Consider the following 16429-nt stretch of genomic DNA (forward strand, 5'->3'; position numbering starts at 1 on the left):
TCCCAGCACATGGGCCTTCAGTTAAGCCTCAGCTTAACCTTTACTCAAAGAGTGAACCCTCTTCAGAGTTCTATATCAGCAGGGCCTCTTTTTTTTTTTTTTTTTTAAAAACACCTTTATTGAAGTATGGTTCCTGTACAGTAACCTATACATATTTCAGATGTACAATTTGATGAATTTTGATAGATGTATACAACCATGAAACCACCACCACATTTAAGATAGCTCACATTTCCATCACTCCTCAAGAGATGCAATTTTCAAATTCCCAATTTATCCCTTCCCACCCCTGGGCCTCTTTTCTTAGTACAATATTCTCTACAGTCCACTCTACTATTTCTCCTTCCTTCAACTGTAACAGCTAAAGTCAAGGAAATGCCCACCACAGTCTATCCCATTAGCTGGTTAAACATCCTCAAATACTGGGAAAAAAAGGCTTTGTTGAGGTTTAACATACACAATAAAATGCATCAATTATAGGAACACACTTTGACAAGTTTTGACAAATTTATACACCCATATAACCACTCTATAGAACATTTCCATCACAGCCCCAATTTCCTTGTACCATATCCCAGACATCTCTACCTAGTCCTAGGCAATAGGTTTGTCTTTTCTAGAGTTTCAAATGAATATCACAGTGTATACTCTTTTGTGTCTGGCTTCTTTTGTTCAGTCAAATATTTTCTGTAGTGTTGTAGTGTACCAACAGTTCATTCTTTTTTAATTGCTGAGTAGTATTTCATGGTATGGACGTACGAAAATGTGTTTATTCATTCACCTATTGATGAACATTTGAGTTGTTTCCAGTTTTTGGCTATCGCAAACAACTCTGCTGTGATTATTTGTTTACAATGTGTGGACATATGTTTTAATTTCTTCTCTAAACGTCTAGAAGTGGAATTGCTGGATCATATGGCAAGTGTACACTTAACGTTAAAAGAAACTGTCAAATTGTTTTCCAAAGTTTTTCCCCATTTTCTATTTCCATCGGCAATGTATGAGAGTTCTGGTTACTTTACATTGTTTCCAATGCCTTGTATGGCCCATCTTTTGAATTTTAGCTGTTTGTATGGATGTGTAGTGAAATCTCATGGTCTCATTTGCATTTGCTGCTTGACTAATGCTGGTGATATCACTGGTTAATTCTGTGAATCATTTAAGAACGAGATAATGCCGAATTCTGCATAAACATCACAGAAAATTCAAGAATAAAAACACTCCACAGATCATTCCATGAGGCAACATTACCTTGTGTCTTAGGAAGCTCTGGCTGCTATAACAAAATGCCATAAACTAGGTGGCTTCTCAAAAACAGAAGTTTGTTTCTCACAGTTTTGGAGGCTAGAAGGATGAGGTGATGGTGCCAGCAAGGTTGGGTTCCGCTGAGCGTCTCTTATGGCTTGCAGATGACTAATTTCTCATTGTACTCTTACATGGTGGAAAGAGAGCTAGCTCTCTGACCTTCTTTTATAAGGATGCTAATCCCACTCATGAGGGATTTTCTCCCAAAGACCCCACCTTTACATACCACCACACTGGGGATTAGATTTCAACATACAAATTTCAGAGGGAAACAAACATTCAGTCCATAACACTCTGTTACAGAAACCAGGCAAAAACATTACCCAAAACAAAAATCCCCCCAAAACTAAAGAGCAATGTCCTTTATGATGATAAATACAAAGATCTTATTTTGAAAGTATTTGATAATTTTATCAAATTTAAGTCAACAATATATAAAAAGCATAATGTATCTTGATAAAGTAGGGTTTATCCTAGGAATGCAACATTAATTTAACATTAAAAAAATCAGTTAATGTAATTCACCATATTAATAGGCTGAAAAAGAAAAACTTTACGATCATCTCAATAGATGCAGAAAGATCATTTGACAAAACTCAATCTCCACAATGTCCGTGGTTAAACTTCTTAGCAAACTAGGAATAAAAGGGAACTTCTTCAAACTGATAAGGGAAGGGATTATCTGTGGGGACACTATAGCTAACATGATACCTAATTGTGAAAGACTAAGTGTTTTCCTCCTAAGTTCAGGAACAAAACAAGGATATTCACTCTCACCACTTTTATTTAACTTTGTACTGGAGATTCTAAGCAGAGTAATAATGTCAGTCAAAAAAAAAAAAAAAAGAATTCCAGAGAGGAAAGAAGGAAATCTGTCTTTATTTGCAGACATGATTCTTTATGTAGAAAATCCTAAGGAATCTATAAAAAAGGCTACTAGGACTAATAAGTGATTTCAGAAAGTTTGCAGGATGCGAGGTCAAGGTATAAAAGTCAAGTGAATTTCTATATAATGGCAACACACAAAAATAAAAATATCATTAATAAAGCATAAAATATGAAATGCTTAGGGGTAAATTTGACAAAATATACACGAGATCTCAAAATGGATCATAGACTGACATGTAAGAGTTATATAAGCTTTCTATAAGAAAATGTAAGAGAAAATTTTAGTGTCCTTGGGTTTGGCAAAGTTTTAAAAAGTAAGACACAAAAAGCATGAACTCTAAGAGAAAAAAATCAGTAAATTAGACTATGAAAATGTAGAAACTTGCTATTCAAAAGACACTTATGAAAGTGAAAAGACAAGCTATAAACTTGTAGAAAATATTTTCAAAACACATATCTGACAAAAGATTTTAAAATTTATATGGAAATACAAAGTATCTAGACTAGCCAAAACAACTCTGGAGAATTTTAAATGAAAGGAGTATATTCTTGTTTCGAGAATACATTAAACAAAGCTTCCAACTCAGACATAAGAAATAAATCAAATAATAAAATGTGCAAAAATTTTGAGCATTTACTAAAGAAAAGATCTAGATGGAAATAAGCACATGAAAGGTTCTTAACATCACTAGTCATTAGGGAAATGCAAATTAAAACTATAATAAGATATCTCTACACTATAATAAGATTCACTCCAATGGGTAAAATTTAAAATATCAATCATACCAAGAGTTGGCAAATATGTGGAGCAACTGGAACCCTCTCATAATGCTGGTGGGAATGTGAATTGTTACAACCACTTTGGAAAACTGGCTGTTTCCTAAAAAGTTACACATTCACCTTACATACTACTCAGACATTCTACTCCTTGATATTTGTCAAGAGAATGCAAGCGACGTCTGAACAAAAAGGGCAAGAGGAAAGTTTTGGAGGCAAAGGGTATGTTCATTGTTTTGATTGTGGTGATGGTTTTACGGGTATATGCATCTATCAAAAATCATCAAATCTTACACTATAAATATGGGCAACTACTTATCTGTCTATTATATTTCAAAAATCTGTAAAAGTATATTAGTTAAGATGTCTTTGGCTGCAAGTCAGAGAAAACCAGCTTATAATGGCTTAAAGAATAAGGAGGATAAGGAGGACTTACATTTAAATTCTCACCCTCAACAATTAGGGTAGATCTAGCTGGCTTCAGAGTTGGTTCTATCGTGGCTTTGTGACACCATCAACCCCCTAGATTAGATCTTTCCACTGTGTTACTCTTAGTTACTGCCTTAGTCTTTGCTCTGCTTTCTTCTTGGGTCACAAGATGGCTGCCACAGTTCCAGACATCCCATCCAGACTCAGCATTGTCTATCAGCTAAATCTAAACCTTGGCCATTTCAGGCCGTAACAGGCTACTTGGTTTCTTCTGTGGGTGTGGCTCATACGGAACTCACTACTGGGGTGTGGGTTTCTCTTGGGGGAGACATTTAGGAGAAGCAGGAACAGACTTCTCTGGAGCCAGTTAGGGCAACTGAGCCTCAAGGTTGTCTAGCTTATTGCTCCAGCTTTTTGCCATGGAATCAACTATAGTTCTATGATTACAACATGAACTACATGGAAACAGTCACATCTCAGAGATGATTGTTAAATGGTTTTCTTGAAAGAGGAGGGACGATGGAACAATGGGACTCACCCAGTGTTTTTCTTTTACTCTCTCTACTTGTGACAAAAATCTTTCCTTCCACAATTTTATAAACATGTGAAGGCAAAGTGGGGATTAAACAGAGAGGAGTCTAGGAGTCCTAAACTTAAATGACTATAAGGGTCAGAGGGTAACATAATTGTGTGCTTCTGACCAGATGTAGGACAATAGGGAGTAGTGAGGCCTATGGTGATTTAGACAGTACAGCCCTTTCCCTACCAAAAACATAATGCATGGGAAAATAAAAGCTCTATAGGCCAGTTGTTGATCCTTGGAGGAGCCTGAGGATAAAGGATGTGTGTTAGTTTCTTACTGCTGTTGTAATATATTGTCACAAACTTAGTGGTTTAAAACAGGACAAATTAATTTTCTTATAGTTCTGGAGGTCAGAAGTCTAAAATAAATACGTTGGCATGGGGACATTCCTTCTTGGGATTTTAGGGGAAAATTCATTTCCTTGCCTTTTTTGGCTTCTAGAAGCTGCTTGCATGCTTTTCTTGGCTTGTGGTTCCTTCTTGTATCACTCCAACCTCTTGTTTCTGTTGTCACATCTCCTGTTACCCACTCTGGTCTCCTGTCTCTCTCTTAAAAGGACTATTGTAGTCACATCGGGCCCATGCAGGTAACCCAAGATAATCTCCTCATCTCAAGATCCTTAACTTAATCATATCTGCAAAGTCCCTTTTACCATGTAAGTTAACATATATTCATAGGTTCCAGGGATTAGGACGTGGACATCTTTGGACATCCATTATTCAACCCATGCATGATATAAAAAGCTTAACTGGCTGGGCCTCTGTTCTCATGTAAACTCCTGAGAAGTGGGGAGAAGAGCCTAGTGGAGGAGCTTGGTGCGGACTGAAGCGTGGGATGTAGAGGTGGAACCTGATGAGGTAGCTTCCAGTGAGCCCTCTACCAGGGTCCTGCAGTTGAAGAACTCCTTGAATGTGCCGTCCTGGCCAGGAAGTGCTCAGGGCTGCAGGTAGAGAAATTGAGGGTGGCCTCAGAGGTCACTGGGGTGGTGCATGACAGTCCTAGAACTCGGGCTCAGGGCCAAGGCAAGAGAATGAGATGTGAGGGGGGAGGATATAGCTCAAGTGGTAGAGCGCATGCTTAGCATGCACAAGGTCCTGGGTTCAATTCCCAGTACCTCCTCTAAAAATAAACAAATAAACCTAATTACCATCCCCCCCCAAAACAGAAATAGTAAAAAAAAAAAAAAAAAAAAAAAATTTAAAAAAGAGAACGAGATGTGAGCCAGTATTTTGGGGGTGACTCCTTGGGACGACAGGGTAAGACTGGTGACCTAAGGGTGGGAGGAAGGTAGAATTCCATTTGGTCAAGGGCATGGGGTGACTGCGGGAAGTCCCAGATCAGGTGCTGGGGAAACGGAGTTTGCACAAATTGTGTAAGCCGTCTGAGTCAGCACCAGGACTTGGGGTTGTATGCAGCTGGGGCAGGTCAGAGAATGGCTCTGGTTGAGGGAGATGCAAGTGCCAGGTGATCTAAGCACAGAGATGAGAGACCCCCAGGAGTCAGGGCAAGTCAGAGTTGCTGGCAGGGTTTTAAGCCAGGAGTAGGGCAAGTCACTGGTCCCCAGATCCCTAGATTTGCAGAAGCAGGGCTAGATCCAGGTGCCCCGCCTCTCAGCTCCAGCCCTGTATCCCTGCTCAAGGCTGGTGAAGATGCCATCCTAGGTGCCCCTCATCTGTCGTGAGGGCAATGCTGCCTGAAAAAGAGTAGCAGGGGTTGGGGTGGTGGCCCTCCGGCATCTACTGGGTCCTGCCAAGAAATTGTTGGGGAGCAAGGGAAGTGTCAGCACCATGGGAGAACACCAAGGCTGCAGATGGTCCAAGATATGGGGTGAGTTATGGTGATTTTGGTCCTCCCCAATTTGTCCTCTGGCTTTCTGAGCTGCTGTGAGCTCTTCTGGGACTCTGTGGCTTTTTCAAGGAATCTCCAGGTCACTTCCTCTCTCCAGGTTGCCCTGACTCAGTTGGAGCCCTGGGGTCCCACCTGGAAGGCAACTTGTACAGCTTGAGAGTGTGGCCTTTCCCCAGAGGACGAGGGGAAAGAGTAAGGGGCAGTATGCTAGCAGAAAAGCAAGGCTGAGAAGCATATGTAGTAGAGGGTATGGCTGGCCCCTCATCCCTGCCACCTGTAGGTGTTAACAGGGCTGTCTTTTCCCATGGCCTCCCCACATTACCCCTTAATCCCCCAGCTTCCCTGTAGGGAGTTCCCTTGCTGATGCGTTCCTCTTTTCCTGACAGTGACCACTAAACTGCCTTCTATCCCTCCTTTCACACAGTTCCTACCACGTGATCTTCCTGCTTCCCCTTCTCTGTCTCCTTTCAGCCCAGGAGGGAGGAGTGGGAGAAGCACAGCCCGCTCCCCCCCTGCCCCCCGGGCATAGAAGAGGCCAAAGTCCCAGGGCCGTGAGGCAGTGAGAGGGTCAGGCACACATATCCTAGATGATCTGCTTCTAATCCTGACTCCACAATTTAATAGCTGTGTGAATTTGAGCAAGTTACTTAACCACTCTGTGCCTTTATTTCCTTATCTGTAAAATGGGGGATAATAATAAGACATCTCTAGAAAGTTACTGGGAGGATTGAATGAGTTAATGTATGCAAAGTGCTTAAGACAGTGCCTGGCATCAAATTAGCAGTGCTGGCTCTCTGGCTGGGTTCCACCCTCCCCTCACCCTCCTCCCTCCCTTTCACCAGCCCAGTGCCAGCCAAAAGCAGAGAAGCAGAATGGCCAGGAAGTGCAGTGGGCGAGGATCAGGGTAGCTAGCAGGCTGAATCTCCAGATGCAGAGTTAGTAGTGGCAAACTGGTTTTGAGTCCAGATCCTGCTGGAATCCAGAGGAACAGGGATCAGTGTCCTGATGTCACAGATGCTCTCTCTTCTCCTTCTTTGCTGCCTGAGATTCCTATTTGCTTTCCTGGAGGGGGAGGAACCTGAAACAAAGCCTCTGATTGGCTGCTTTCATTTTAATCCCTTGTCAATTTCCAGCCTAATAGGGAAGGGGAGGGGTATAAGGTATTTAAAACTCAGAAATATTTAGATAGGTTAGAGAAAGAGGGAGGGAAGAGGGAGGAAAGAAAGGACTGGGGAAGGGGCCAAGATAAGAGATTCTTCTCTAGTTGTCTGGGATGGTCTGTAAAGTCCTGGGGGTTGAGGGCGGGAACTGGACTGTATGCCCTTTTGGGCTGGAAGCTGGCTCATGTGGAATGTGTTATATTTGAGACAAGAGAGAAAAAGGGAGATGCTATACACAGACAAGCCTTTTAATGATGTGGTTTTCGTGGCATCTGTTCAGGGGGGGGGACCCCTGAGGCGGTGCTTCCCTGAACCACAGCCCCAGCATTTGGGCCATATTCCCCCTCCCCCTTCTCATGTGAGTGGTCCAGGACCTGTAGGGTCCTCACTTCCTTTAGGGCTTTGTAAGGCTCCTTTTCAGTGCTCAGAGTCCGTTCTTCTCTTGTGTTGAGACCTGGAGCGGGACCATCTGCTTCTGCTGCTCTCGTTGCTGCTGCCTCCTCTTCCCTCTCCTCCTGCGGGGGCAGGAGAGTGGTGCCCTGGGTATGCAGCCTCCGGGCCAGGGCTGGGAGCCGCGGGGTCCCAGGGGACTCTCCATTTAGCTGTGCCCAGCTACCAGGTCTCTACCCCAAACATCTACCACCCCTTGGAGCCGCGAACCCCAGGGAGGACTCTGGGAGACTCTCAGCCAACTGGAGAAACAGGGACAAAGAGCCCTGGCTTGGAAGAGTAGGCTTGAGTTTGAGTCTCAAAGCCACCCCAGCCTGAACGTGTGACCCGGGGCAAGTCACCTGTCTTCCACGTCCTGCACGGTATCTGGCAGTGGCTGGTCCAGTGTCTCCGGCAAGAGGGCCACGACACAGCTGGCAGCCACTGGGACAGCGCCGTAGATAAAGAGAGGCACGGAGGGGTAGATCTCCGCCGTCATGCTCACCAGTGGGCTCACAATGCTGCCCACTCGGGCCAGAGTGCTGCCCATTCCCAAGCCTGTCTGCCTGTGGGGCTCAGGGCGGATGGTGTCGGTAAGTGTTCTGGCATGAATGCTGAGGTTCTGGCTGAATTTGAGGCCAGGGCAGCTCAGACCCAGGAAACCCCCTGGTGCCTCCTCTGTTCCCCATATGACTAGCTAACCAATTTGGCGTTTGTTTGGATATTTTTTTCAAAAAACAGGTTGGGAAGGGCTCTGGCCAGAGAATCAAGAGTTCAAATTTTGCCTCTGCCCTTAGCTTACTATGTGATCTTGGGGGAAGTCTCTTTTCTTCTCTAGACCTCAGCTTCCTGAACTGTCAAATGTGACAGCTGAGTTGGGCCAGTTGTTCTCAGATCACCTGGGGGATTTGATTTACTGTTGCCCCAGCCCCACACAGACCTATTGGATTAGAATCCCCAGGGAAAGGAATCTGAAATCTGCATGTAAAGAACATTCTCTATGAGAGCAGAGGTTAAACACTTTGACTCCAGAGATAAACTGCTTGGGTTCAAATCTGAGCTTCCTGATTTATAAGCTGTATGACCTTGGGCAAGTCACTTAACCTCTCTGTGGCTCAGTTTTCTCATTTGGAAAATGGAAATTATCATAATATCTGCCTCATAAGCTTGCTATGAGGATCAAATGAATTGATATTTGTAAAAAGTTTGACAGTGCCTGACACATAGTAGGTGCTTTATACTATTGTTCTTTCAGTGCAGTCCCATGAGGGTACAGGACAGAAACCATGACCTCTCAGGGTTCTCATTCTAAGTAGCCTGGAGAAGCCTGGCATTTCTTTGACATCTCATATGAATTTGGCATTCCATCCTTAAAATAGACATGTGTTTCTTGCGTCTTAATTGAGAAATACCACCTCCCTCTATCCTTGGCACTCAAAAAATTGGTGCTATGTTTATCCATACAACCACTAGTACCACCATTATTAACTGTGGCTCTTGTGATAAGAAATTACTTTCATGTTTGTGGTCTTTGGTTTTAGACATAGCATTTGGTTTAAAGATGGAATTTAGATTTCATGGCAGCTTCTAACTTGCGCTTTGGAGACTCAGGGAGGACTTCAATTAACTGCCTGTGAGATGTGTCTTCTTATCTCCCTACCCTATCCCAGTTGGTGGCTCCTTTTGAGATCTTCTCAGGTCAGGTAAGGATTGGGGGCAGCCACAACTGTGTTAGCCACAAAGTGTGTACTGAGTGGCTGACAGGGACTTTGCACTGATGGGTGTTGGGAGGGGGCCTTGGGCTGGGGCACACTGGACCATGTGCTGGGATCTGACCTGTGTGCAGGGGAATGTCTTGCTTCAAAACCCCTCCCATTAAATTCCCACTCACCGGATCATTGTGGGGTACAGCTCCCCAGTGTACAGGAAGATACAGTTGAAGGAGGAAGCCAGGCAGCCCTTCCCCAGCACAGCAAGAGAGGTTCGGACAATGGACTGATCTACAGAGAAAGGAGGGTGTCAGTGGGGTCTCGAGAGTGGGGGCTGAGCAGTTGGGTCATGTCTGAGGATATGGCCAAAGATGAGGTACCAAGATGCTCATGGGTGCTCACCCCGGGGTATCACTCCATTGATCAGGATGCAGATGCCTGCCAGCAGCAGTGAGGCCATCTGGGCAGGCCGGCGGCCCATATTGTTGATGATAAGGAAGCACACAAGTTTGGCAGGCAGGTCCACAGCACCAAAGATCACCTGGATTAGGTAGATGCTGACCCCAAAGCCCTGCAGGTCCATGACCAGCCCATAGTAAGCAAAGCTAGTAGCAAACCTAGTGGGGAGGGTTGAAGGGTATGGAGTTTATTAGGAAGCTTAAGAGGGGAGGTGCTTATCCAAAACAGGGGTGAGCTGCACAGGGTACCCTGCTGAAGAGTCTGGAATCCGCCTTGGCTAATGTTTCTTCTGACATTTAATATGCACTTCAAGTATTGGGATAGTCCTCTAATACCCTAAATTTCTCAGTCTTCTAATAGTGCCCCCAGTGTCTTAGGGAATTTTCACTTAGTTGCCTTGTAGGACTTACATAGTTTTCGTCTTTATTTTATCTATGGATACTGGACTGAAGGAAGGCAGGTGGATATCCAGACCGTGTCTTTAAGGTCAAGGTATTGGGAGAGGCCAGAGCCTTCCAGGATCTGTCCGTGGTCCTGGGATGGGTATTGTGCTTCTTGAGAAGTCAAGAGCCCAGAAGATAAAGCTCAGGTTATTGGATGGAACCCTCACCCCAAAGTAAGTCCCAAATTGGAAGCAAAGAATTTATTGGCAAGATTGTTCCTTTTGACTCCTGACCATGTTTCCCTCAACTGCAGTGGGACTGCTGTGACGATGGGGTTGGGAAGATGGGACATAAAAACGGCAAAGGCGAATATTGCAACAGGAAAGGAAGGTGTTTGGCTGTTATCAACTTTGGCCGAAGTGTACTTTCAGAGGGGAGCTTTAGGCATCTTATTGCCTGTGCCTGTGTTTCCTGCAGGCACCCCAAGGCTGGTAAAGTCTTCAAATGTTTTGGAAGCCAGACTTGTCTCTGCCTTTTGATATAATTCTGGTGACTCTGGGGGCCACCAATCCAATATGGAGGTGTTTCCAAATTGAAAGAGAGCTGATAAAAGGAGAAGAATATGGAGAGACTGACGCTTAGTTTGGGGACTGGAAGTGAACAGATACTGGAGGTCATCTGGTTCTTCAAGACTCTCTGGTGGAGGATTACTGCCTCTTGTGGCTGGTCTGCTGACTTCCTGCCTCTTGTCTGCCTTCTACCCACTGCACCCACTCTTTCCCCACCCTGCCTTTTGTCTCTTGGTCTGTCTGTCTGTCCATCAGTCTGTTTGTCTGGGCCTACCACAGCATGGAGAGGCAGAGGAAGAGGCGGCGAAGGGCGGGACAGCGCAGCAGCTCCAAGGCCGAGGCCTGGCCCTTGGCCATGGTCAGCTCCTTCTGCAGACTGGCCTGGAGCACCTGCCGGGATGGATGGGGTTCAGGGCTTGGACTTCTCCAGGAGCTCTTCCCAGCCTAGCCCCTGATTCAGAGAAGCCCTCTGAGTCTTGGTTTTGGGGATGGGGCCCTGGTGGGCTGTCAGGGGAGGTCTTGGGGGTCTCACCTCCATACTTAGCTTGGCCCCCTCTTCTCGCTTCCCATTGATCCAGGCCACTCTCTGCAGGGCCCTCAGGGTGAGGTCTAGTCTCCCAGAAGAGGAGTACCAGCGGGCCGATTCGATGAAGAACCTGGGAGCAGGGGTGAGTGTGCGTGTTGGCATGGCTCCAGTCCCAGTCATTTGGGCTGGAGGTAGGGTGTGGGCTTTCCAGAGATCTGCAGTGGGACTTTATTTAAGGCTGGGAACCCAGGACTTTGCCAAGTCTCTTTCTCTAGGACCACAGAGCAGTGCCCAGCTTGGTGATGACTCATTCCCCAGCATGGGAGCTCAGCTCTTGGGTGCTGGGTAAAGGGAGCAGTGCAGGCAGACTGGAGACCTGGGGAAAGCCAGAAAACTGGACACCTTGGGGCAAGTCCTTCTGCCTGCAGTCTAGTTTCCCTATTTATCACACTGAGTCACCGGCCTGGGTTTGACCTTCCCTAATTCTGTGGGGTGGAGTGTGTGGCAAGATCTGGGGGAATTCTTGTCCCTCGTATCCCTCTGGGCTCCTGTGGCATCCCCACCCACCATGGACCCAACGTACCAGGAGTAGATGAAGAAGGCAAAAAAGGGCACGGAGACCAGCAGCTGCAGGTGGCGCCAGTGGGGCACAGCGTAGGCCACACCAGCTAGGAAAAACTGGCCCAGGCTGTAGACATAGCCAATTAGGGTGCCCACATAGGCCCGTGTGTGGATGGGCATCCACTCCACATCTGAAAAGAGGGTTAGAATGGAGTGGTGCACCTTACTGGGTGCCAGGTAGGTGAAGACCCCTGGTGCAGGCCAAGACCCCTCTCTCCGTCTACACCTTGGTCTGTCCCAAGGCTCAGCGGAAGATGCATCAAATGAGGTTAGGTGCCGTGGCAGGGGGACTGTGGTGGAGGTAGGGAGGGGGAAATAGGTTTGGAATTCCCAGGAGTTGTCCGCTTCACTCCCCTGCTGCATTTTTGCTCCTCCCCAGCCGACTGTCCTGGCCAGGGACCTGTTTCCCTTTGGGGTGCTTCTGACCGCTCAGTTCATCATCAACAGCAGCCATGCCTCTGGTCGTCCTCAGCCTGGGCTGGATTCCAGCCTTAGTGGCCAGAGCAGCTCAGAGTGGGGCAGTGGCTTTCATCCATCCTGGAGAATTGAGGTCGGAGGGGGACCACCTCTCTGCTGCGGTCCTTGTGCGCTCCTGATTCGGCTGCTGGGGCATTGGCTTGAGAACTCAGACTGGGCTTTGGGGCTGGATTCTCTAGGTGTCCTGCTCCAGCCCTAGCCCAGTCCCACTTAATTTCTTTAGTCCAGAGAATCTGAATCCTTAGGTTCCCTCCTGGGCTTGGGTAAACCCTTTCCCTTCTCCCCAGCCTTGGGTTCCTCATCTGAGAAACAGGGGAAAAGGGGGGTGACCTATCAGAGGATGCACTTTGATGGCTTGTGGACAGGCCATGCTCAGCCCATAAATGCTTTTGGTCTACATGATGCTGGCTTGCCCTATGTTAAAAACATTAGAATTAATTGTAAACACTAAAAAATTGAAATATTTTACATTGACGAAAGGAAGGGGGAACAGTCTGACAGCCCTGAAACTTCTTGGTTCCAGCAGCTGAGTGGCTGTGGCATCTTGGATTGCTGTGACTCTCCTTTGGAGACAGTCCTCACCACTCCCTAATGCCTCTCATCTGCTTCAATCTTTTATGGGAACTACCTGGCCCTAAAAATGGGGTTTGCAATCCTGTGTCTAAATGAGAGTACAGGATGCTGTGAGCCCAGGGAAATAGGCTGTTATGTTGGCTGGAAGGGCAGACCCGAAGGACAGGCCGAGAGCAGGCTGAGTGCAGGAGGGGTGGGCTGGGGGAGGAGGCTGGAAAGGAGTCAAGGGGCTGGGAGGTTGAAGAGGAGTGCATAGGGACCCGCCCTGCCCTCCGGGCCTCCCTCACTCAGTGTCACGCAGTTGAGGGCGATGCCAGCCAGCGACATGCCCGAGAGGAGCCGGAAGGCACAGTAGGCGGGGAAGTTGGGAGCGAAGGCAGCGCAGGTCCCCGACACGGCCGTCTGCAGGTAGTTCAAGATCAGCACCTTCCGGCGGCCCAGCCTGTGGGGGAGGGAAGACCTGAGGCAGCAGGGGTCCGGAGGGCCAGCAGGGGCCAGGCTGATCTGGGAGAGGGGCACTAGCCCTAGGGGATCCCAGGGCCCGTGACCTCTCATGAGGTTGGTGCTGTTGGTCATCAAACCAGTCCCAGCTGGGAATGCCGACCGCCCCCCTGAGCCCAGCTGAGGATCCCCCAGTCCCAGCCTGGTTCCCTGGCCCTGCCCAGGACTGACCTGTCTGCCAGGTACCCGAATATCATGGCTCCGAGAAGCACCCCCACCATGTACAAGGACTGAGCCAGCTGCCGTAAGGCCCTGTAAGAGCACACGAGGTCCCACTGTGGGGAGAGGGGGCAAAGGTCAGGCTGCGGTGAGCCTGGGCCGCAGGGCAGTGCCTTACCCTCCTTCCGGCTGGCCCTCTGAGGTCTGTGTCACCTTCTTCTCCTGACGCTTCTCCTAGCTGCTTGTCTCCTCGGTCTCAGGAGCTGAGAGACTTTCCTGACCCCACGACTCCCACATCCACCTTTTCTACAAAGGCTCCCATCCTGAACACCTTTCTCCATTTTCCCATCTTGGCCTCTGGAGAGTCTGCAATAGTCTGTGCACGCGTGCATGCGTGTGTATGTCTCAGAGCAGGAGGGCCCAGGTCTCCTCACCTCTGTCACGATGGTGGAAGGGAACGTGCTGTTGTCGTAGATCCAGCCGTCGCTGCAGGGCTCGGTGGCCCCCGTGCCGTTGGTCTCTGTGCCATTGGGAAAGGGTGGTCCCCGCTGTGGGGAGGTGAAGCGGAGGCAGGATGCGGGCTGCCCCTGCCTGTCCTGCGGCAGCCAGGCCGCCAGCCCCCCATCTTCGCTGAGGTTGCTGTGAGCAGGTGGGCGGCAATGGTGGCTGGGGATGGCGGCGGTGAAGTTCTGCAGGGTGTTGTGGGAAGCCAACAGGAACAGGGGCAGGACCACCAGAGCCACCTGGATCTGCTGGAAGCGGCCGACGCCCCCCAGCTGCAGCAAGAGGTCATTGAAGGCCATGGGGCCAGGCCTGGCCGAGCGGCTGGGGGCTGAGGACTTCCAGTCCCAGGCCCTCTGTCTGCGTGTCTGCCTGCTGCTCTTCACTGGAGGAGAGGTCCTGCCGTTGCTTCTGTAGCTGAGTTGCTCCTGGAACTGAATTTGAGCTGGCTCCGCGGGGGGACAGCAGCCGGCCAGGCTGCCCCTCCTTCCTTCTCTCTTTGTCCTGTTCCTGCCTTTCTTTTGCAGCCTCTGCTCACTTTGGGTGGGGGGCGTTGCGTAGGCTTCAGGGTCTGCTGTAGCCCTGACCCCTAATGGGCAGTATTTAATCCTTGGCCTGGAGGGAATGAGTTAAAGTGTGACTTGGTATCAGAAGGATTAACCCTCCGACTATCCTTCTATCGGTGGAATTTTTCCAAGTGGGTGCAAAGGGCAGGAGAGAGCAGACTGAAGTGGGGGTGATGGGAGGCGATGGGCTGGGAGGGCCCACCTGGGCATCTGGGGGCCGGAGCGGGTGGGGTGGGACCTTTCTGTCTTCCTTTTAGTGAGAAAACTGGGCTCTGGGATGCGTGCTGGCCTCTTACAGGGCTTCCGTCCTTTCTTGCGGACAGCATCCAAATGGTCTGTCCTTGGGGAGAGTTGCCAGAGAAAATACAGGACACCCAGTTAATTTGAATTTCAGGTCAACAAACAAAATTTTTTTCTTTAGTGTAAGTATGTCCCTAATATTACATGGGGGCATACTTATACTAAAAAATTATTCAGCTGAAATTCAAACTTAAGTGGGTATCCTGTGTTCTTATTTGCTAAAATTGGTTACCCTGGTCTTTGGTCTTCCGGGGAAAGCTTACATCTTGTAGGACCACTGCTTTGCTCAATTGGAAGACACAATAGAAGTGGGAGGCTGCTTCTGAAGGAGTGGGACCTCAGACCAACATCATACGTGATGCAGATTGATCCTTCCAGTGTCTCAGCTTTTACCTTCTTGCTTATCCTAGTTCAAAGTTTTCCATTGTCTTGTCTTCTGTCTATAGCTTCTTCTTCTTCTTCTTTTTTTTTTTTTAACATTTTTTATTGATTTATAATCATTTTACAATGTTGTGTCAAATTCCAGTGTTCAGCACAATTTTTCAGTTATTCATGGACATACACACACTCATTGTCACATTTTTTTCTCTGTGAGTTATCATAACATTTTGTGTATATTTCTCTGTGCTATACAGTGTAGTCTATTCTACAATTTTGAAATCCCAGTCTATCCCTTCCCACCCTCCACCCCCCTGGTAACCACAAGTCTGTACTCCCTGTCTGTGAGTCTATTTCTGTCCTTTATTTACGCTTTGTTTTTATTTGTTTGTTTGTTTTTGTTTTTGTTTTTTAGATTCCACATATGAGCAATCTCATATGGTATTTTTCTTTCTCTTTCTGGCTTACTTCACGTAGAATGACATTCTCCAGGAGCATCCATGTTGCTGCAAATGGCATTATGTTGTCGGTTTTTATGGCTGAGTAGTATTCCATTGTATAAATATACCACATCTTCTTTATCCAGTCACCTGTTGATGGACATTTAGGCTGTTTCCATGTTTTGGCTATTGTAAATAGTGCTGCTATGAACACTGGGGTGCAGGTGTTGCTTCTTCTTCTTCTTTTGCCATGAGCATGAACTTACTTACTTTCACCTCAACTCTAAGATAATCACTTGATTTCCTCCAACAATTTGGCTCTCGAGTCCTGGTCATTCATGCTCAGGGCAGGGCCGGGGTCTGATTGGATGGGTTTTTATGGGCTCCTGCTGATTGGATCATGGGTTGGGGATGCCAAGAAAGCAGGTTGCAGCTTCTTGCTTTTAATTTGCTGAGTGCATATTATATAAAACATGGACTCTGGAGTCAGTTTACTTAGATCCAAGTCCTCATTCCACACTTGCCATAAGCAAGTTGCTAAACTCCGTTGTATCTCAGTGTCCTTGTTTGCAAGATGGGGATAATAATTGTGTCTGCCTCACGGGGTTTTTGGAGGGTTAAATGAGCAAATAGCGGTAAAGATCGTAAGGTAGTCTCTGCCCTGCGGCTCAGTGATCCTGAGCTGTTCTTATTATTTGTTTCTGGTAAAAAGGTGAGACTCTCACATTGATTTTAGAAAGAAGATATGCTTAAGTACATCCTACCCTCAGAACAGAGATTCTCCACTGGGGGAGATTTTGTCCCCCGGGGAAAATTTGGCAATGTCTGGTTGCCACCACTGGGGGTGC

At 47.4% G+C, this 16429-nt stretch overlaps 1 protein-coding gene across 3 annotated transcripts; it reads right to left on the bottom strand.

Moving 5' to 3' along the window:
* Positions 1 to 7217: 7217 nt before the first annotated feature.
* On the bottom strand, positions 7218 to 14489 carry LOC102524522 (solute carrier family 22 member 6). Of its 3 annotated transcripts, none has more exons than XM_032489630.1 (10): positions 13831 to 14489; positions 13409 to 13512; positions 13024 to 13178; positions 11649 to 11817; positions 11072 to 11195; positions 10814 to 10929; positions 9531 to 9745; positions 9311 to 9419; positions 7782 to 7863; positions 7218 to 7505 (listed from the first exon to the last, which is right to left on the bottom strand). In XM_032489630.1, the coding sequence occupies exons 1-10, from the start codon at positions 14197 to 14199 to the stop codon at positions 7239 to 7241; spliced, it is 1710 nt and encodes a 569-aa protein (XP_032345521.1). In that variant the 5' UTR covers positions 14200 to 14489; the 3' UTR covers positions 7218 to 7238. The 3 variants fall into 3 exon arrangements, with proteins under 3 accessions (XP_032345521.1, XP_006181853.1, XP_032345522.1); XM_006181791.3 differs by having other exon boundaries at positions 7226 to 7505; positions 7782 to 7985; positions 13831 to 14465; XM_032489631.1 differs by lacking the exon at positions 7782 to 7863 and having other exon boundaries at positions 7271 to 7505; positions 13831 to 14199.
* Between the last annotated feature and the right edge of the window lie 1940 nt (positions 14490 to 16429).

The sequence above is a fragment of the Camelus ferus genome, chromosome 10, assembly GCF_009834535.1.
Source record: "Camelus ferus isolate YT-003-E chromosome 10, BCGSAC_Cfer_1.0, whole genome shotgun sequence".
NCBI classification, from domain to species: Eukaryota; Metazoa; Chordata; class Mammalia; order Artiodactyla; family Camelidae; genus Camelus; species Camelus ferus.

Excerpts from the sequence above, each read along its gene's own strand:
- LOC102524522 (XM_032489630.1), bottom strand. The coding sequence starts at position 14,199 with ATGGCCTTCAATGACCTCTTGCTGCAGCTGGGGGGCGTCGGCCGCTTC. Across the intron at positions 11,818-13,023 it reads CCTCAACTGCGTGACACTGA|ATGTGGAGTGGATGCCCATC; the intron begins GTGAGGGAGGCC and ends CCCTCTTTTCAG. Across the intron at positions 7,506-7,781 it reads GTGCAGGACGTGGAAGACAG|GAGGAGAGGGAAGAGGAGGC; the intron begins GTGACTTGCCCC and ends CTGCCCCCGCAG.